Here is a 22,321-nt window from a genome sequence, read left to right as displayed (position 1 = left end):
CTTTAATATATTCCCTACCTCCTGGTACAGTGCCTTAAGCACAGAAAGCAGTCAGCAAATGTCAGAATTTAATAGTAGCTGATGCCTTCATAATTGGTTCAGGGTTTCACCATTCTTTCATTTGTATTTTTCTGTTTCCTCTCTCGTGCTGCTGCTTAAAAGTGCTTGTTTGGCTTGGGTCAGAAACCATTACTTCATTGTTTTGGCCATTCATTGCCTTTTAGCTATTTTTTCTTTTGCTTACTTCTAGAAATAGTCCAAACAGACAAATCTAAGCATTAAGTATTATTCTAATTCTAAATTATTGACTGTGTTGGAAAGTTGATGTTTTTAGATAAACAAGCTCTTACTGTGGCCCATCAGTTTTCAAAGTGTGGTATGCGAACCTTTAGGATCCCTAAGGGCAAACTACTTTCATAATAATACTAAGATACTACTTGCCTTTTTACTATGTTGATGTGTACAAAAGCAGTGGTAAGTAAAACTGCTGGTGCCTTAGCACAAATCAAGGCCAAGACTCCAAACTGTTGTAGTAGTCATTGTATTCTTAAAATTTTTTAAATGTCAGTTTCACTTAAGAATGTTTTTTGATAAACAGTAAAAATTGTTGATTTTGGTAAATCTCAACTAAGCAGTAGGTGTCTTTTTAATACTTTTGTGAAACAAAATGTGAACCAGCCTTTGCTGTATACTGAAGTGTGTACAGTGGTTATCTCAAGGGAAAGCATTTGAACAGTTGCTTTCAGTTCTGATTTGAACTTGTCATTTATTTCACCAAACACCATTTTTACTTAAAAGAATGACTGACAAACTGTAGTTAAGCAGACTTACGTATTTAGCAGACATTTTCTCAAAAAAGGACAGTGAAAGCAAGGAAATAACCAGCAGCATTTATTGCTAGTGATAAAATTCCAGTTTTCAAAGGAGAGTTTGGATTTTGGACTGTGAGTTTGACAATCTTCTGATATTTCAGGATCAATGGTGATATTAATAAATCTAATTTTTTGATAAAATGTCATGAAATGTGTCAACATTTGGAAGATCTGCATTAATCAGCAAGTGAACCAGTATTTTCCAAATGACCAGTGTGCACAATGTTACAAAATAATGCATGGTTTAAAGGTCCATTAAAGTGCAAGATAGACCAGTGGGTTTAAATGTAATAGAACACAAAAGTTTACTCATATGGTTTCAGATTCCACATTGCAACTGACCTTTAAAAAAAACCTACCACCTGTCAAATTTGGGTTTAGTATTGAAGAAGAATATCCATAGTATTGTAAAAAGGTTATGAAAAAACTCTTCCTTTCCTAACTGTATATCTGTGTGAAGCGTGATTTTCTTTGTAAACCTAAACAAAAACTATATTACAATAGATGAATTACAGAAGCAGCTAGAACCAAAGATTCTTACAAATATAAAAGAGTGCCACTCTTCTCACTAGATTGGGGGGAGAGGGATGGGATGAGGGGATATAGTTTTCATAAAAATATTTGTTTTTATGTAAGCAGTTTAATAAAGTTTTTCAGTTTCTACTTTCTAATATGGTAATATAGATACAACCAACGTAAGCCACATAAGCAAAAACTGTAGGGTCCTCAATTTTTATGAGTGCAAAGGGTTCTAGTTTGAGAAATGCTATTGTATTGTAACCTTCCCTTATCCTCCATATTATCAAACTACTTCCTCTGTTAGTCACTTACCAGTTGGGCTATGGGGATGTCACTTGGTTCAGAGCTGTGTACAAGTTTAAGGTATATTTTTAGGTAGAGATATGTAGGTATATGTATAGTATATATTATAATATATATAATACAAAATACATAATATAATACAAAATAATGCATTGTGTGTATACAGTATATATATATATATATAAAATGTATATATTTTGTGGTACATATTACATTACCAGTAAAAGCTCTGAGTAATTGAGTACATGATGGAGAGTAAGCCAAACTTCTTTATTTTTTTTGTCTCGTTAACTAAGCACATTAAGCATGAGTTTTAAAAATCATGTCTTCACTGTATATTTTTGTATTATCTAGAAGAGGAAAAAAATGAGAGAAAATCAAAGATGAATATGTAATCAAGTTCAAGAAACTCTAGTTCTCCTAATACTCATTAACAGATTTTTTAGGACTCCCCTCCTCCAGGCATTTAGGCTTTTAAGTAGCTAGCTTTAAAAAGATTATTATTCATTTTGAATAAAGAGATTTTGAAGAAAACAGACAATTGAAATCATCTTGCCTTAGCCCTTCGAAAATATAAGAAAACAGGACACTGGTTAACATGTTTAGCTGATATGCATTAGCTTTAGGTCAGATTTTTGATACAGTGAACATCTAGTTTTTAATTTTATATATGATTTGTGATATATCAGGTACACTTGGTAAAAGCAGAATCCATATTACCATTATACTTATTTTATAGGAATTGGGCTGTAATCTTGTTATTCACATAACTATCAGAATTTGTAAGTGTTGCCATGTTTATGGCAGTTAATATAGCTGTGATTTGTTCCAATGCAGAGTTCTTTATCCAGGTTCTTCACTCAACATTTATAAAATTGTTCTTTTGGAAAAAATGTGATTTGCTTTTCAGTTGTGTTGATAGGACTTCATTGTAGGAAGTAAAGATGTATCGTTTTAGTGCCCTCCAGGTGAATAGTAGTCATGTAGGCCATGGTTAATATTATTTACAAATATAGCTCATGAGCTTCATTATAATGATTGCTATCATTTTGTGACAGGTATTGGAGACGGCCTGAGTTTTAGAGTATAAGGATTTAGACCTTTACGCATGGATTTCAGATTTGTTACTTCTCCTATATGACTTTGGACAAGTTGATTTCTCTAAATCTAGTTTATCTATAAAATGTTGATATAATGTGTACCCTCAGGATTATTGTGAGGATTAAAAATGTTTGTGCATCACTTGAGGACTTGATTCTCACTTAGAAAGTAGTTGTCAGTTGATCGTTTTTTACATTGACTCCTTTGAACTAAAGATTCATCTGGTCGTTGCTTTTTAAAATACATTCACTAGACCAAGGCATTGACTGCTTTAATACGAATTTCTTAGATGTGATCTTTTCCTTCTCAAATATGTAAGGGAGAATGGTGGTTTTCTGGGGAAGGGAGAATAATTTTGGAACTCCGCTATTCAAAAGAAGAGACCTTGGTAAAATATTTTACTCACCTGTTTTGAATGAGCCAAAATTTTTAGCTTATGAGGACTGCCATAACAAAATATAATACCAGGTAGCTTAAACAACATACCTTTATTTTGTTACATGGCTGGAGGCCAAAAACCCAGGATCCAGGTTGTTTCTTCTTTTTTTTTTTTTTAAAGATTTTATTTATTTATTTGAGAGAGAGAATGAGATAGAGAGATCATGAGAGGGAGGAGGGTCAGAGGGAGAAGCAGACTCCCTGCTGAGCAGGGAGCCCGATGCAGGACTCGATCCAGGGACTCCAGGATCATGACCTGAGCCGAAGGCAGTCGCTTAACCAACTGAGCCACCCAGGCGCCCCAGGTTGTTTCTTCTGAGGACTTTCTCCAGGGCTTGCAGATGGCCACCTTCTCACTGTGTCCTCACATGACCTTCCCTTCATGCATACATCTTTTGTCTCTCTCTCTCTCTCTTCTTATGACATCAGTCTTTTTTTTTTTTTTTTTTTAAGATTTTATTCATTCATTTGACAGAGATAGATACAGCGAGAGAGGGAACACAAGCAGGGGGAGTGGGAGAGGGAGAAGCAGGCTTCCTGCGGAGTGGGGAGCCCGATGTGGGGCTCGATCCCAGGACCCTGGGATCATGACCCGAGCCGAAGGCAGCTCAACGTCTGAGCCACCCAGGTGCCCCTTTATGACATCAGTCTTAACTGGATGAGGGCCTCCACCGAAGCAGCCTCATTTTAACTCAGTCTCCTTTTTGAAGACCCTACCTCTAAATATGTTACATTCTGAGGTTACTGGGGGTTGAAACTTAAGAATTTTGGAGGGGCCCTAATTCAGCCCATAACACCAACATTTGCTTAAGAGGTAATGTGTATTGAATACGGGCTATGTGCCAATGACTGAACTAAATGCCTAATATATATCTTTTGATTTTATGTTCACATGAGCCCTGTGATTATTAGCATCTCTATTTTACAGGTGAGGACACTGAGGTTTGGGGTGATTACATAACTTGGCTAAGAGACAGGATTGGAGTACAAGTCTTTTGGGCTGTAGTGTCCATGTTCATTTAGGCCAGAACTGGGTACTAGGAAATAAAAGCACAGAGAGAAGAAGATGACACTATAACACACAAACTCCTCTTTTGCAATTCCCACTAGGGTCTTGCAAGTAAATTAACCTGTGAAATGGAAAATCATTTAACATCAGCCCTGGTTTGACTGTTAATATTTTCTTTAAAAACTGGTGGGAATTTTTGGTTTTAGGATGGAAACAGTGAACAAATTAGAGATTTTTAGCACATGATTATAATTATCAAAAAACATTTATTTTCAAGTTGCTCAAAATGCCTTTCTCCTTTTTTTTTTCTTTTGCAGAAGATTCTAGTGTTCCAGAAACTGCAGAAAATGAAAGAAAAGCTAGTATCTCATATTTCAAGAATCAAAGAGGAATACAGTATATTGATTTGTCTTCTGATAGTGAAGATATCGTTTCCCCAAATTGCTCCAGTACAGTTCAAGAGAAAAAATTCAACAAAGACACAGTAATTATAGTGTAAGCAGCTTAATAGATTCATTCATTATATTTGCCTACGTAAGAAGTTTTTCAAGAAAAAGTTATTTAATTTGAAAAATAGTTTGGTGACTTCTCTTTTTTCTTTCTTTTTTGCCTTTTCTCTATTGCATCTTGGTTATTTTTCCCTAACTTAGAACTGTAGAGAGGTATTGTGTGTGTGTGTGTGTGCGTGCACGCGCGCGCGTGTGCATGTTTCTGGATAACACTGATTTTCAATAAAAAGTTTATAGTGAGAGCAGATAATTTAGTTTTTTTAATCCTCCATAAATAGGGAAATTATTTTAACATGTACCTTTGATCATCTATAATTTCTTTATGGTCTATTCTTGAATCCCAGAGTCAAATTGTTTTAACATTTTTTGGGTACATTCTGTGGAGTAGCACGGAGCTTGTATTATAGTCAGGTAGAAAGACAATAAACAAACAAACAATGTAGTATGCGAAATAATAAATATTATGACCAAAACGGAAGGAAAATAATGGGAGTTCAGGGCCAGGGGTAGGAGGTATGGTTTCTAAAGGGCACAGTTGGAAAAAAGCTTTATTGAGAAGATGATGCTTGGGTAGAGATCTGAAGGGGTTAAAAAAGTGTGAACCATATGGATATGAGGGTGGGGGGGCAGGAGTGGAGTATTCTGGTCATTGGAAATAACTTGTTTAATGACCCTGAAGTGGTATTATACCTGATGTTTCTAAGGAAAGTAGGGGGCAGATGAATCAGAGAGAAAGACCTAAGGTCACAAGGTAAGCAGCAGGTTAGAAGAGGGATTTAATTATCTTAAACCCTTAGGCTGTTTGGCTTTTACTGTGAATGAGATAGAAAGCTAATGAATGGAGTGTATTGAGCAGAGGGATAAATTATTTCATTCACATGTTTAAAAGGTATTTGAGACTATAGGGGAGCAGTACTAGAAGCATGTATACTATTGTAATAACCCAGGCCAGAAATGATGGACACTTAGACAAGGCTACTACTTGTGGGGATGATTAGAAGGGGTTAGATTCTGTATATACTTTGAAGGTAGAGCAGAGAGGTTTTATTGTTGGATTTTGGGTGGGAGAGAAGGGAGTGAAGGATGACCCTAAGATTGGCCTGAGCAACTGGAAGGATGGAATTACCATTAACTGAGATAAGGAAGACTGTTTTGGGTGTGGTAGGCTTCCTTTTGAAGGAAAGTTTGGCAGTTCAGTCTTAAACATGCTGTGATTGGGAAGACTCTTAGACATCTAGGCGGGAGATGTCAAGTAGGCAATTGGATTTGTGACATTTGAGTTTTTGGGGGGAGGTCTGGTTAACATCTAAATTTAGGAATTGTCAGAATATAGATTTGATATTTAAAGTTATATGATAAGATGAAATCACTAAGAAATACTAGTATAGCTGGAAAAGAGATCTCCTGGTTGAAGGACTCAGGCCAGCGAAACTTGGGATTTTAGGAACAGGGAGATGAGAAATCTGTGGAGGTTCTGAGAAGGAATAGTTGTTGAGGTAAAAGTCAAAGGGTTGTGTGCTCAGAAGCTAAGCTAAGAAAATGCTGTAAGAAGGAGCCAAGAGATCGAGACTGTCTGCTGATGATAATTTCCTCTTAAAATGAACTTTTTGTAAATAAGCCATAATGAACATGCCTTTCTCCTGAAATTCACTCTGAAATAAAAAATAGTGAAGATCCTGCATGGTTAAGTGTGTTAGATTCACATTTACCTGCTAAGAACAAGGTCTTTCTCTTACATTACAAAGGAAGCAGTCAAATTCAGAAATACCAATTAACATTGGCACAGTACAGGTGTCTATAGTACATATTTAAATATTACCAGTTAATCCCACGTTCAAAAGTACTGGTTTGTAAATAAGGATTGTGCTGTAGAATGCAAGTCAGTGTACCAGTTTCTTCGCCAGGAAAGTATAAGGAAAAATCGGCTCGACTAAGTTATATGCTTAGTAATGTAGTTTTACCCCCTGGTGTAAATTCCTTATCTTGTTATCGATGGATAACAGTGTGAGCTTAAGAACTAGCAGTCAGTCCTTGGACCGTATTTTAAGTAAGTACTTTATAGTTATTTTTTCCTCAGTATCATGTTGGATTTTTTTTTAAACAGTATCCTGTGTCTTTAGTCTCATTTTCTCTGAAACAGTTTCTCAGCTTTTTTTTTGTTTCTCATGTCATTGGCCTTTGAAGGTTAAGAGGCCATTTTTTAAGGAGGCTTCTCAATTTGTACTTAGCTGATTTTCTTCATGATTAAATTTAGATTAAGTGGTAGGAATGCTACATAAATGATTTTGTGTCCTCAGTGTGTCATGTTACAAGGCACACTGATAGCAATTTGTCTCTCTATTGGTGAAGTGAACTTGGATTACTCAGAAACCTGCCAGCTTTCTCCTAAAGAGTTACTATTTTCCCCTTTGTAGTGATTAATCTATTGGCAGATACTTTGACCTTATTCCTTAGCAGACTTTTACTCTGTAGTTTTAGTACCTGTTGATGATTCTTACCTGAATCATTACTTAAATGTGGGTTGTGAATTGGTGGTATTTTAACTAGCATTTCAGATCTTATATTTTAATTATTTGGTATTCTAATATAAAGAAGGGTTTTCTGTTTTTCCCCATTCATTTATTTATATAGTATTTATATAGTATGAGTAAGTATCAAAATGGAATCATAGATATTTATTTGTTCAGTGGGTTGTAATTCACTTACTGTCATTATTCATTTTGGTGCTCAAACTGCTAAATTTTGGCAGTTGAGGGCCCTTCTAGGCAGGCTCTGGTTTTGAGAGGTTCCTGTTATTTTATGAGCCTTTCCCTTCTGGCAAAAGATGGTACAGACTAACACTATCCCTACCCTAGGCCTGAATTTAGAATTCGCCATTTCTCCAAGAAACACTGGTTCCTTTTATATTTCTTTCTTTTCTTTTCTTTTTTTTTTTTTTTGGAACTGGTTCCTTTTAATAGAGGATGGTATTTGGAAATCTGGGGACTAGGAGTGTTCTTTCTTTGCTATCAGGTGAGGCAGGGGTTATGTCATTGCCCTTTTCAGCTATACGAACTAGGAAATATGAGGGGAATGTGTGTGTCTTGTTTTTTTTTGTGTGTGTTTAAATTATGAGTTTTTAATGATAACCTTTAATTCTAATCTACCACTACAAGGCTTTTCCTTGGCTCTCCTTCTATATTTCCTTTTCTGACATTGAGAACTCTGGCTTCTTGCAATATCAATTTATTTCTTAACTTGCTCAGTCATCCAGTATACGTAAAATAGTTTCAGAATTGCTGTAATCATACCATTTGACCATTAAGCCTACTAAGTAGAGTTAAATTTTGTTTATAGGTTTGTTTTGTCTTTAGATTGAAGGTATGTGGTCAAAGTATTGAGATTACTTAACGTTTTCTCTGTTATTGATTTGAAATATAGTTCGGTTCATTAATTTCTGTTTGTATTCCTTTTAAGGTTTTTTCCTTATCCCTCTTTTAAATTTTACTTTTGAATATTTAAAATATTAAGGCTTTAGAAATCAAAACTCTGCATAGAATGTGCTCAGAAAAGTATTATCTCTCTTCCTTTTTCTTGTAATACCCACTGTCATCCACCTCAGAACTAACCAGTTTAGTTTTTCATCATACTTTTTCTTCCATGTATCTTTTTTCTCCTTCCTTCCTTCCTTTTTTTTTTTTAAGAGAGAGAGAGAGGAAGAGTGCACATCCATGTGGGGCAGAGGAGGGACAGAGGTAGACAGAGAAAGAGAGTCTTAGCAGGCTCCATGCTCAGTGCAGAGCCTGGCTCGGGGCTCGATCTCATGACCCTGAGATCATGACCTGAGCCGAAATCAAGAGTTGGAGAGTTGGACACTTAACCGACTGAGCCACCCAGGCGACCCTCTTTTTTCTTGTTTCTTACACAAAAGATAGCACACTACATAAACGCATACATATATACATACTCATTTGAGCTTTGTTTTATTCACTTAGGTATATATCCTAGAAATCATATTAGTTTATAGAAAGCTGTATTTTTTTTCATATTCCATAGTACTGCATTATGTGAATATTCCATGATTATAATCAATACCCATGAGTGGGCCATTTTGGTTATCATCATTTCTTAACCTTGATGTTGACAGTTTGGGCCACATAATTCTTTGAGGGCTTCTTTCCTGTGCGTTGCAGGATGTTTTGCAGAATCTCTGATCTCTACTCACTAGATGCTAGTTGCACCTCCCTAGTCAAACAAGCAAAATTGTCTCCAGCTATTGCCAGGTGTTCTCTTGGGGCAAAATCATCCCCCTTTTGATAAGCACTGGTGTCAGTAATAGAAACTGGCAGTTGATGCAATCTCCTAAGAATTATTAATAGACGAGAAGAAGCTGAGGATAGAATCCTAGGAAACACCAACAATTCACAAATGTGAACAAAGGAAGAAAAGCCTTCTTTAGAGATTAAGGACAGGTGGAGAGGTAAAGGAAAATCAAGTACTAATGTTGCAAAACCCATGGGCTGACGGTGGGTGTGGGGCCAGATTTTCAGAGATACGTCAACAGTGTATGAGACTACAGAGGAGTAGATAACCAGTGAAAGGTTTTTATTACATTTGACATTTTAGAGGATATTATTGCCTTGGTAAGAACAACTTCACTGAAATGGGTGGGGCAAAAGGTAATAAAACATTGAGAGGAAAACTACAGGAAATGAGCAAGTGGATAATTGGTTTTATAAAATTTGTGAAGGAGAGGAGAATTTGCTTATTTCACTGCTTGTGTCCACAGTTCCTAGAGTTCCTGGCACATTGAATTAGTTGGTTAATGATGTCTTGAGCTCATTGTAGGCTTGGGAGGAAGAGCTCAGGGAGGGAGAGGAGACTGGGGAGAGAAGATAGTAAATAGTTGAAGCAGGGTCCTGTAGGAAGTAGAAAGGGCTGGAATCCCTTAGCACTGAGAAGGGACTTTACATTCAGTAGTAGAAGGGAAGAACTTTATCTGAGACGAGATAAAAGAACACAAAGTAATGAACTCTTGTTTTTGTAGATTTTTTCTTTTATTTTTAAATCTTAGGCATACAAGAAAATAAAGTAATAGACAATGAACATCCATGTACCTACCACCTAGACTTAACATTTGTTAATATTTTTCCTTGTTTGTTTCATTGTTTCATCTATTATTATTATTATTATTGGCCTCGAGTATTTTAAAGTAAATTATGGACATTCCAACATTTCTTGGTGATACTTTGTGATAGGTCTTTCTCCTCCCCAAAGCCCAATACCAGTCAATGAACAGTTCTCTAATATCATCTAATTCATGTTTTTTTTTTTAATAAATATTTATTTGAGAGAGAATGAACACAAGTGAGGGGAGGAGCAGAGGGAGAGGGACAAGCAGACTTGGCCCTGAGTGTGGAGCCTGACGTGGGGCTTGACCCACAACCCTGAGATTATGACCTGAGCTGAAACAAGAATTTGATGTGTAGCCCACTAAGCCACCGACACGTGCCCCTACATTCATGTGTTTTATAGCTGCTTTTTCAAACCAGGATCCAAACAAGAAGCATCCACTGCATTCACATGTTGAAACTCCTGACTTTCTTTTGATCTTAAAGAGTCCTCTCCCCTCCTCTTTTTTAAGGATTTTAACTACTGAAGAAGTGAAATCTTTTCTTCGAGAAAATAGTTTTTTATGATTGTCTCCTTATGATGGTATTGAATTTATTCCTCTCTCACTTGTATTTCCTGCGAACTGACAGTTAATACAAGGCATGGTAAGATTGGTAGTCAGTATAATTACTACAGCAAGAGGCACATGGTCGTGAATCTGATCATTAGGTTAAGGTGATAGCTAGCAGAGTAAGAACTTTTGAAAATGGTTTTCTAGGGCAGAAGTTGTGAGAAGATTCCAACCTGAATGCTTTCATTTTCTCAATGAACTAGGTCGCAAAATCGGAAATGTATCCAGAGTGAGGCAGAATGAGAATTCAGAGTTGAGGATATGAAGAATGAGAGGCCTGGGTGTAATGGAAAGGGAGATGGATGTAATTGCCTTCAAATATTGAAGGATATTCCTTCTACAAAGGAAGCGATTTATTTTACCTCATTACTCTAGAGCATTTTCTTAAAGCAGGGTTCAAGAAGTCAATCTAGAAGTCTGTTAAAATATATATATTCCTCGTCCTTGGGGATCTGTCTGCTTTTTTAAGTATTTTGCGGGATTCTCAGGTAAAACTAGTACCCTGACCGTTCAACTGAACTAACATGAATAGATACAGTGAAGTTACTAAAATACAGATTCTGGATATGTTTCCCAAAATAGAATTAGCTGTATAGCAATAATCTGCATTCTCTGACACTAAGAACGAACTTAAATTCCCACTTTTCTTTCTCTGATCTTTATAACTTCTATCCATTTGTTATACTTCTATTTTCTGATCTCCAGAATGGCTATCATGGTAGAAAACCAAAATTTCAAAATGAGATTTTTGTTTGGGAGATAGATGATTAAAATTTGGCCTCAACTGTCTTTTATATAGGATTAACATATAAATTGAGATGGAATGAGTAATATTAAAGTTAGTTGTAGAATAAAACCTCACATGGAATAAATGCTCCTTGTCTGGTACCCGAGATTCTGGTACTCAATGGGACCATTCTTATTTTAACACTTAGATTCTGATCACCTAGGTAGGCCATGAAAATCCTTTTATCTTTGTATTAGTGTAGGCTTTATAATTTCTCAAGAGCAACCTGACAATGCTCATCTGATATATAGAGTATAGGTGAAGAGGGAATAGGAAAGAGAAAGTGGGCATGCAGTACGTGTGTGTATCTTAAAATAATTGCCAGGTATTTTATTGTTCTTCTCCATCCCAGCCCAGATAATATGAGATATTTTCAAAGTATGCTGATTCTGGGAATGTAGATTTATATATATAACCATACTGAAATGAAAGAAGTTGTTTTAATCTTTGACAGAGATTGCATTCTTTTTGGAAAGAACTGCTGTATTACATATATATATGATTCTAATAAAATAACAGTAGTACATCAAAATATTGTTTTTTTCCTCTGAAAATATTTTTAGTTCTGAGCCATCTGAAGATGAAGAGTCCCAGGGCCTTCCTACCATGGCGGGTAGAAATACTGATGATATTTCGGAATTGGAAGACCTTTCGGAATTGGAAGACCTTAAAGATGCTAAACTTCAGACCCTGAAGGAACTTTTCCCGCAAAGAAGTGACAGTGATTTACTTAAGGTTATACCCTTTTATAGTAATTGGTTATTGTAGCTATAATGATGTTTAAAATTTCCCTTGTATCTAGTACTGTATTTAGTGGATAGTCATTTTTCTAAAGATACCTTATGTTTTGAGGTAATTAACTTTTACGTAATAATAAAAGTAAATGCCAGAGGTTTACTTGTTGGGAGTCTTAACTTTTTAAATAGGTAAGGCTATTCACCTATAAATAATAAAATATAGTATTTCCCTCAGTAGCTCACATAGCTTGTGAAAATTTTTTTTGTATGCTTAAATAGTTCTAAAATAGAGACTTAACTGGTCTCACACTAGAAACTCAAATGTCAGGAGGCTTTTTTTTTTTTTTTTTTTGGTCTTCATAATGACAAAGGGTTGCTATTGATATTTAATTTCAAAGGCCCAGGGACACTAAATGCCCTGCAGTACTGAGGATGGTCCTGCATAACAAAAGAATTATCCTGTCAATAGCACTCTTGCTGAGAAACACTGATTGAGTTATATAGAAACAAAATAAGTGGCTGTATTTGGACTGTAATAGGTATCTTTATAAGAGCACATAAAAATTGATGAATTAAATTTCAGGTAGAGAATAAATCTCTGAAGATTACTAGTAAATAGGTTATTTCTAGCTCTATCACTTATTAGTTGAATGACCCTGGGAAGATCATTTAATTGCACGTTTATGTTTTTCACCTTTTTGTCTGTGGTGACTACCACCATTTCCAGTCGGAACCTTAGGAGGTACTGTATCTGTATGGGGTAGGCAGGTAACTTGGAAGTGCTGGACACTGGCGTATCATAGAGTATATGCTCTTTCTGAAATGGGCAGCTGCTCTCTAGTACCCACAGGAGATGGCCATGTGGTATCAATGGTAGCCCATTTTTTTTTTTTTTAAGATTTTATTTATTTATTTGACAGAGAGAGACACAGCAAGAGAGGGAACACAAGCAGGGGGAGTGGGAGAGGGAGAAGCAGGCCTCCCGCAGAGCAGGGAGCCCGATGCAGGGCCCGATCCCAGGACTCTGGGATCATGACCTGAGCTGAAGGCAGACGCTTAACGACTGAGCCACCCAGGTGCCCCAATGGTAGCCCATTTTTATTAGGTTTCAGAGTTTCCAAATAAAGTGAAAAGGCTGTTATTTACTATTGACCTATTCAGTAGCTTCCTTTAACTACTTGAAGTGTATAATTTAGTGGTTTTTAATATATTTACAAAGTTGTGCAATTATCACCATAATCTAATTTTAGAACATTTTAATCTTTCCAAAAGAAACTTTTTTTTTTAAAGATTTTATTTATTGTCAGAGAGAGAGAGTACGCACACTAGCAGGGGAAGTGGCAGGCAGAGGGAGAAGCAGGCTCCCTGCTGAGCAAGGAGCCAGGTGTGGGACTGGATCCCAGAACTCTGGGATCATGACCTGAGCCAAAGGCAGACACTTAACTGACTGAGCTGCCCAGGCATCCCCAGAAGGAAACTTTGTATTCATTAACAGTCCTTCTGCATTTCCTTCCTCTTGCTCTAGGCAACCACTAAGCTCTGTCTTTATAGATTTGTCTATTCTTCACATTTTATATACATGGGATTAAATAATATGTGATCTTTGATGATCTGGCTTGTGAACTGGCTTCGTTCACTTGGCAAAAGGGTGTCAGGTTCATCCATGTTGTATCAGTACTTTGTTAACTTTTTATGGTAACTAATTTTTTTTAAGATTTTATTTATTTGAGAGAACACAAGCGGGGGGAGGGGCAGAGGGAGAAGCAGACACCCCGCTGAGGAGGGAGCTGGACAGAAGGGCTCAATTTAGGACCCTGGGATCATGACCTGAGCGGAAGGCAGACACTTAACTGACTGAGCACCCAGGTGCCCCTATGGTAACTAATTTAAAGAAAGAAGTACTTTTCAGGCCAAACAACATGTCTGAACTGAAGGTCGTCCTGGGCGTGCTAGTTTAAACTCCGTAGAATAAATTATTTTTATTCTCTGTTTTTTTTTTTTTTTAAAGATTTTATTTATTTTTTAGAGAGCGAGCGAGAGAGAAACAGCATGAGAGGGGAGAGGGTCAGAGGGAGAAGCAGGCTCCCCATCTGAGCCACCCAGGCGCCCCTATTCTCTGTTATTTTTAACGTGAATCTTTTTTTCACCCCAAATCATTTTGATACATTCTTACTGTTAGCTAAATGAAACTTCAGTGGTATCTTGAGTCTGCACCCTGCTAGCAGTGTTATTTTCCTCTGGGTGTGATATTTTTCCTAGACTAAGAAGACAATAAATGTAGCGACTAGTAGCTACAGGGGCTGCTTACAGTGTTGGAAATAGCTTCCAACAGAATAAACATGATGGAGTATTAAATATTCAAAGGAATAAATCTCAGTTTAAAAATACTTTAGCCTGATTGCTAATTGTTCACGTAGTTGAAGGGTATTTTTCTTCTGTAAGAATATTTAGCTCTAATTTTATAATTACAGTGGGAAAATAGGATTGATAAACAGAATTTGTATGCATGTTTCATTAATTAGTATTTGAAATTTAGGGAATTCAGTGTATCACTCACTCCAAAGCAGAGTACTCTTGAAGTACTCTGCATTTCAACTGATCCCTATCATTTCAAGAGATTTAAAGGTGACATTTATAAAGTACTGTGCAAAGGCTCTTAACAAAGGCTCTTATAAAAGAATTCAAGAAGTTGTAAAATATAAATTTAGTCCTAGACTTGATAAGAATACGCTTTGACTATTTTGAAAATGAAGAGGGGCTTACAGGATAATAAAGTATCCAAGATTAGGAAAACTAATAGAAGAGAGCACTCTTACTACAGCAAGGAAAAAATATGGGATGTTTAGTTTCTTTTGAAATGCAAAATGTTATAGATCAGTACAAAAAATTATATATTGAGATTATTAGTTATATAAATAGTATATGAATATGTTCTTGAATAAATTCAGGCCAATTCAGAAATAGAGGAAAAATCAAAAAGACCTTTTGGTCCCACTCATCTTAAGAAATACTAGATTTAAAAAAATCATTGCAGAATTGTGGTTTATTTTTTCATAAATAAAAAAAGAATAATACAAATGTCTACCAGTGTTGCTCCTCCCTCTCTCTCCATCTGTCTGTCTCTCTTACTGCCTGGACACATAAGCACATAAGTAGGGAGTTTTTAAGGCTTTAATGCAGAACTTTGCAATTAAAAAATTAAAATAAGAATACCTTGAATATATATTTCACTACATAGGGATGATGAGTAAGTCCAATAACATTTTAAGGTGTGCTTATGTTGTACAGACTTTTGTGAAATAATTGTTAAAGTGTTATTTTTAAAACAATCTTTTCTCATTCTGTTAGTTGATTGAATCAACAAGCACTATGGATGGAGCAATTGCTGCCGCCTTGCTGATGTTTGGTGATGCAGGTAGGCCTGACTTAGTTCTAGCCATGTCAGTTTATTAGTTTTATAATAATAAATACCTTCACATTTTTGATAGTTGCTCTCCAATTTACCAAGCACCTTCATGAATTCTTACAGGAACGTTATAAGTTGTTAATAGCTTCAGTTTTTTTTTAAATGAAGAAACTGAAGCTTAAGAAGGTTAAGTAACTTACCTGAGGTCATACAGCTATTTGGGAACCAAATTTTCTAGGTTGATTTTTTTTTTTTTCCCCTAGGGAGGGGGCAGGTTTTCATTGGTAATTTTGCTTGTTTTCTACAGATCAAATCTCGTAACAGGGAAGTTTTGGAAGGTGTATTTTCTTTCTTAAGTGTCCTTTCTAATTGCATTGTGGTTTTATTTACAGGTCTACAAATCTGAGTCAGTAGGAACATAATGTCTTGTGGAAAGTCCTAGCTGGTAATCAGCATTCCTTCATTTAGTAAATATTTATGCTATGTTCCAGGCTTGGGATACAAAAATAAATGCATTTGAAGGAGCTTGCAATATAAAAGCACCTCCATTTTTTTTTTTTCCAGCAAATACTGTCTTGGTTTTTTTTTTCCTAACTTGTATATACCAAACAAGTAAAAATAACCTAAATCCCACTACCAAAAAAGCATTTAAGGAATGAAAGCAAACCCACACTCCATTAACCACTCTTAAGTTTGCTTTGTATCATTTTCAACTTTTCTTATGCTTGTACCTACTATGACACAACACATGCACACACATTTAACTAGGAAATGCAATAATAGTATTGGTTTGCATTTTTTAAAAAATCACTTGATGAATTATCATGGATAACTCGTCAGAACAATCAGATTTATCCAATTTTAAAAGACACCCCCATAACATTCCTCTGTAACTACTCATATGATTGGTTTATTAACTATTTCTCTGTTAAATAGCCTTTATATCTCCATTATTTTGTTATTATAGTACTAAAGTAAATAGCCTTATAAGGAAATCTTTATGTTGTTATTTCTGTAGGCTAAATTTCAAACTGGGATGCTGAATCAAGTTTAAAATGTACTTCCATGTTACTTTTTTAAAGGTTGTGCTGATTTGTTTTTTTATCAACATTGTGTGAATAAATGCCCATTTCCCTAAGTGAATTTTTTTAGCTTCCTAAAATTTTTTGAAACTAAAATATATATGCAAAAATAGAAGATAGCATAGTGTGTTCCTATGGGCCTATCATCCCTCTTCAACAAATATCTACCTCACTTTTACCTCCAACCAAGTAGATTCTATTTAGAGTGCATTCCAAAGGTGAAATTGTTTCATCCATATGAAATATTTTAAGTCTTTCATTTTCTTCAGTTTGAGCAAGGGAGTAGTATTGTGTTGTGTGGGTGCTACCTACACAGTATGTTAAGGTTCTTCCTTTTCTTCCACGTACTAGCTGTGTGACCTTGGGCAGCGTTGCCTAACTCTTCCGTGTCTCTGTTTCCTTAGCAGCAAAACAGCGTAATAATAGTACTGAACTCATAGGTTGTTGTGAAGAAGTGATAAAGTTAATGTAAATTTCTTACTGTACTGTGTGGCACATAATAAATAACTGTGCTGACGTCATAAATGTTAGCAGTCATTTGTTCTTATGGACCATCTGATGATAGAAAATGGTATAGGAGAAGGTTGACTGTATCTCCCTCAATACCATAGCCCTAGCACTTACTGTAAAAGTTCCTGAAAAATGGTAGACTCATTGAACATTTGTTGAGTTGCAGAATGGTTTGGGAAATTTTACATATACTTTCTTGTTCTTATAATATCGCAATATTCCATAATCTTTCCAGATTTGTAGAAAAAACTTTATTCCATAATATTGTCTAATCTTTTTTCTCGAGCAACTTATATCATTCAACTTATTCATTAATTTAACAAATATTTATTGTGTATCTACTACTAGGTGCCAGATGCTGTTTTAGGCATTGAGGATACATAAGGAAACAAAATAGACAAAACCTTTGCTTTCATGGAATTCACAGTCCTTGTTAAATTTGAATTTCATCTGAGTTTTTTTCTTGTTCTTATTCTTACACTGTACATTGATACTATTTCTTACTAAAAAAAGTATTTTCGGAGCACCTGGATAGCTCATTCGGTTAAGTGTCCGACTCTTGATCTCAGCTCAGGTCTTGATCTCAGGGTCGTAAGTTCAAGCCCCGCATTAGGCTCCATACTGGGCATGGAGCCTACTTAAGAATAACAGCAATAATAATAATAATCCATACTGGGCATGGAGCATACTTAATAATAATAGTAATAAATATTTTCGAGTGCAAAGTTATAAGGAAAGAAGAAATCAGGGTTTTCTTGTTTTTAAAGTAGACTTCATGCTTCATCTTGGAATAGACTAGACCGTCCTATTAGTCATCTTCATCTTTAGTACATTATACTTCTGAGGTGATGTATAGAATGACAGCTTTTCCTCACTGACGTAAGATAACCTTTAATATACAGTGTCATTAAGACAGGAAACTATTTTCGATATATTAGAACAGTTTTCCCAAAAAAGGTCTTTTTAAATATCTGTTAAGATATTTTGGACAGCTCTATACATCATGATGTTGGATATTGGTTTTAGCACAAATTATAATCTCTTACAGATAATATTTCACATATTAAACAATAGGGGTACCTTTTATGCATTGCTTTCTGAAAGTTTTCATTTAAGAATACTAGGTTACAAAAACAAAAAATTACATATATATATATCCGAAGTTTTTACCCTGTTTTAAAAGGTAATAATACGAATTTATTGATGTTGTCAGGAGTCTCTAGCTATTTCTCCCACTTCTCTGTGTTTGTATAAAAATACGTAAAACATTTTTAGGTGATTGTGATCCTTTTATATTTCTGCTTTGTGACCTTTTCATTGATTAGAGACATCTTTCCCTGTTTATTTTTAAAAGTCTACCTAATTTATAACAGTGGGATTTATGTGTATGTTCTAACTTGTTTAATATCTTAGGCATTTAGGCAGAATTCTTGTATGTATACTTAAGCACACATTTCCATCAGTTCTGTCAAATAAATTCCTAGAGAAGGAATTGTTGGACTAAAAGATATCTAAAATTCTGAGATGTATTATTTACATTGCCTTCCAGAAAGGGTATAACAGTGTGTAATGTTTAAAAGTGCCTTTTTGCCTGTGGTCTGCTAGGACTGTCTTTTTTAATGGATGAAAAATAATGGTATTTTATTTTTTTTATTTTAACTGTTTTTAATTTTTTTTTTTTTTAAAGATTTTATTTATTTATTTGAGAGAGAGAATGAGATAGAGAGAGCATGAGAGGGGGGAGGGTCAGAGGGAGAAGCAGACTCCCTGCCGAGCAGGGAGCCCGATGCGGGACTCGATCCTGGGACTCCAGGATCATGACCTGAGCTGAAGGCAGTCGCTTAACCAACTGAGCCACCCAGGCGCCCAACTGTTTTTAATTATTAATGAAGTTGAACATCTTCTCATTTTTTTCCCTGTTGAACTGCCTATATGTGTTCTTTGTTTATTTTCTTTATACAGTTTCATGTTTTATTTTTTATTGTTAACTACTGGACTTAGATGAAATTTATTTTCATCTGGGTATGAGGTACAGTTTTAACTTTTTTTTCTGAAATTGATGATGGGTGCTCCCAATAAAAGATGGGAATTTATGAAACACAAGTTGGAAGTGCTATTTAATGTAAAATATTAATTTGTTTTCTTTGGATATATGCAAAAACTTTTTTTATTGAAGTATAGCTAACACACAGTGTTAACATGAATTTCAGGTGTACAACAGTTATTCAACAGCTATGCCTTATGTGGCACTTACCACACGGTGAGCACGTCTCACAGCACAGGGAATATAGTCAGGAATACTTAATAGCATCGGTAGCTACACTTAAGATGAGCACAGCATAACATAGTTACATACAAAATTTTTAATTAATTATAAATAGAGTAGATTTAGATGTAGGCAGCATTGTGTGCTGTTATGTAACCTTTTCATACTAAAATTTTAGATTTGTATTTTGTCCCCCACATTTTGCAAATTTTTTGCCTGTAGCCACTTTAAATACATGTAAATATTTGGTGTCATAATATTAACAAAAAGGAAAGTTGTTTAAACAGATAATTAAGGTTGAAGAATCCTTTATTGACAAAACAAAGTTCTTGTTCTTTGGGGAAAGAAACATGTCTAGGTGACATGACATAAATCATCTAGTTCGAAGTTTTTTTCAGACTTAGACTGTTACTAACAGTGCTCACCCTACCCCAATAAATATATGGGTTATAATCCCTTATTAAAGTGGATAATGGGAAGGAGTTGGTATCTGCAGAATGCACATTTACTTTATGAAATAAATTGGAAAATAAAAATTTAACCATCCACACTTACATGAAATTATACTTTAAAACTTTAATAATTCCAAAGTGTTGAGTTCAGTTCAGGGTAGCTTCCCTGTTCTGTTTTTTTTTTTTTTTTTAATGTTTTATTTATTTATTCATGAGAGTCAGAGAGAGAGAGAGAGAGGCAGAGGGAGAAGCAGGCTCCCCGTGGAGCAGGGAGCCCGATGCGGGACTCGATCCCAGGACCCCGGGATCATGACCTGAGCCGAAGGCAGACGCTTAACCATCTGAGCCACCCAGGCGCCCGCTTCCCTGTTCTGTTAATTAAACTTTGGAACATTGAAACCTGGGCTGTGGGAGATGATTGGATAGAAAGCATTACTCTATTCATTTACTACCTCCCCGCCTACAAAAAAGAAAAAAGAAAAAAAACAACTTTAATAACATTTACTTACTTTGTTACAACTATATTATTAAATTTTCAGGCTTTCAACTTAAAAGCTGTCATGTTTATATTTATTTTGAATACTGTACTTCTACAAGTTTTATTTCTAAAAGCATAGGGTACTGATTTAATTAATACTGCACTTTTGTAAGCTTTAGCAGATGGTTTCATATTAGCACAGCAGTATGTCTGAGGAATTTGCTCTCTGAAAGTAAAAGTATATAAGAAATAGATAAATGTATTCAAAGTACAAATATGTAATATAGCTTCCTTTTTTTGTTTCTTTTAAGATTTTATTTTTAAGTAATCTCTACACCCAGTGTGGGGCTTGAATTTACAACCCCAAGATTGAGTCACTGCTCTACCTACTGAGCCAGCCATGCACCCCTATAGTATAGCTTATTAAGATCATATAGTTTGAGTTTCTCTTTCAGTTATGACAGTATGTAAATTTTCTATCACTGTTATAGCCTCTGTTACACTCCCTTGGTTTTAGGTTAAGAGCATTAATTACTTGAGCTGTCTATATCTCATTTCCTCCTCATTTGTTAAATGAGAGAGACTGTTACCTACTTTGTAAGTTTATTGTGGAAGTTTATAACAACGGTTAATAAAAGCCCTTTACAAAGCCTGGTACATAGTAAACAATTATTCAAATAAGCTACACTGATAGGGCTCAGCTTTTTTTCACTGCTGAACACTCAGTCACCGGGGGAACCCTTTCCTTTCAATATTGCTCTGTACAATTACCCGTCAGTTTAGTGATGTATGTTATTGTTAAGTAACATGGTTTACAAATAACATTATTACAGTGATTTCTACTTTTGAAAGACTGATAAAAGTCTCTATTCTTCCTTTAATTCAGTTGACATTTACTGAGTATACAAGATAAGTAGAAGAAATAACATTGGGCCTGATGTCAAGAGAACTGTCTACACATGTATTCATTATAATAACATTTTTGCCTTTATTTTGCATTAATGCTTCTTTTAATAACTGTGCAGATTTTGATTGTTCTTCTCTGTTTTAGAAGGTGGTGGACCCAGGAAAAGAAAATTATCATCTTCTTCAGAGCCATATGAGGAAGATGAATTTAATGATGATCAGTCTATAAAAAAGAAAAGACTGGATCATGTAAGTTACATTTGAACTGCAGTATCAGAATCAGCTGTTAGGCATAGAATATCTTGAATTTGTGGATATTAGACCTAAATGAATCACTCCTTTTTCACAACCAAATCAGAATGTGTTTACATTTCATTTATGACTTTTTGCTTTCTTTTTAATTTATCTGGTATTAAGTGCTTATCTCTGAGTTATAAAATCAATTATTAAAAACATTCTAGTGGCATGATAAAGTAACTTTGGGAAAATATACTTTGAATATATAATTGAACACTTAAGAAAAATGGCTGTTATCACCACCAGCACCATTTCCTCCTCCTCAGTGGCAGCTGTTTATAATTCTTCTAGATGACATCTTTGATATTTAACTGCTTATCTAAAAGTAATTACGGTTATGCTTTTATTGGGTTACTCTATAGTTTTCCATTAACTTTTCACTTTATGAATAGAACTACTGAGAGGCCTCCCAGTGAAACCAGACATAGTCCTCCCTGCCTGCATTCAGGACAACACAATTTTTTCTTGGTAATCAAAATCAAAATCAGTTACCCCAACTAGTATAATAACCTTTTTTTTTTTTTTTAATGTGTGATTTAATGGTATAAGAAGCCCAGAGTAGCCAGGTGGCAATCTCTACCCTAATTTAATGAGACAATGTTATGTCCCTACATGGAAGCATTTTTTTCTTAAGAACTTAATACTGATGGGAAGTAAAAATTCTGTGATTGGGTTTTTAGCTATGAGGAACAGCTGTAGTATAAGAGCCTAGGCCCACATTTTATTTTACAGATCTATATATAATGGCTGTGGGGAAAATAGCATCATATTGATTGCTGATTCAAAGCATTTATTTTCTTTGTACATCCTGTTGAATAACACATCAGTCTTGGGTGTTCTCCATAAGTTCATGTGCTGAATTTTCACTAAGTGGTACCACTGTTCTATAAGCCTGCTGCTTCTGAGTATTGAGGCCCATGGTGAAAT

At 35.2% G+C, this 22,321-nt stretch overlaps 1 protein-coding gene and 1 non-coding gene across 6 annotated transcripts in view; both read left to right on the top strand.

Annotated features, from left to right (window-relative positions):
* Positions 1 to 22,321, top strand: part of SMARCAD1 (SNF2 related chromatin remodeling ATPase with DExD box 1) — a 76,697-nt gene that overhangs the window by 10,653 nt on the left and 43,723 nt on the right. For 4 of the 5 annotated variants that reach the window (XM_006733526.2, XM_031028406.2, XM_031028404.2 and 1 more), the window contains exons 3-6: positions 4,560 to 4,737; positions 11,824 to 11,995; positions 15,346 to 15,412; positions 21,243 to 21,346. In XM_006733526.2, coding sequence (XP_006733589.1) covers positions 4,560 to 4,737; positions 11,824 to 11,995; positions 15,346 to 15,412; positions 21,243 to 21,346 — 521 coding nt within the window. The remainder of the gene's footprint in view (positions 1 to 4,559; positions 4,738 to 11,823; positions 11,996 to 15,345; positions 15,413 to 21,242; positions 21,347 to 22,321) is intronic. The other variant, XM_006733527.3, reaches the window with a different exon arrangement.
* Positions 20,053 to 20,181, top strand: LOC115941026 (small nucleolar RNA SNORA36 family). Its single transcript, XR_004075749.2, has one exon. It is a non-coding gene; the product is annotated as a small nucleolar RNA SNORA36 family (small nucleolar RNA).

The sequence above is a fragment of the Leptonychotes weddellii genome, chromosome 2 (assembly GCF_054177405.1).
Source record: "Leptonychotes weddellii isolate Sample4059 chromosome 2, ASM5417740v2, whole genome shotgun sequence".
Lineage (NCBI taxonomy): Eukaryota > Metazoa > Chordata > Mammalia > Carnivora > Phocidae > Leptonychotes > Leptonychotes weddellii.
Note: the sequence above shows the minus strand (reverse complement) of the source record. Positions and strands in the feature narration are given on the sequence as shown.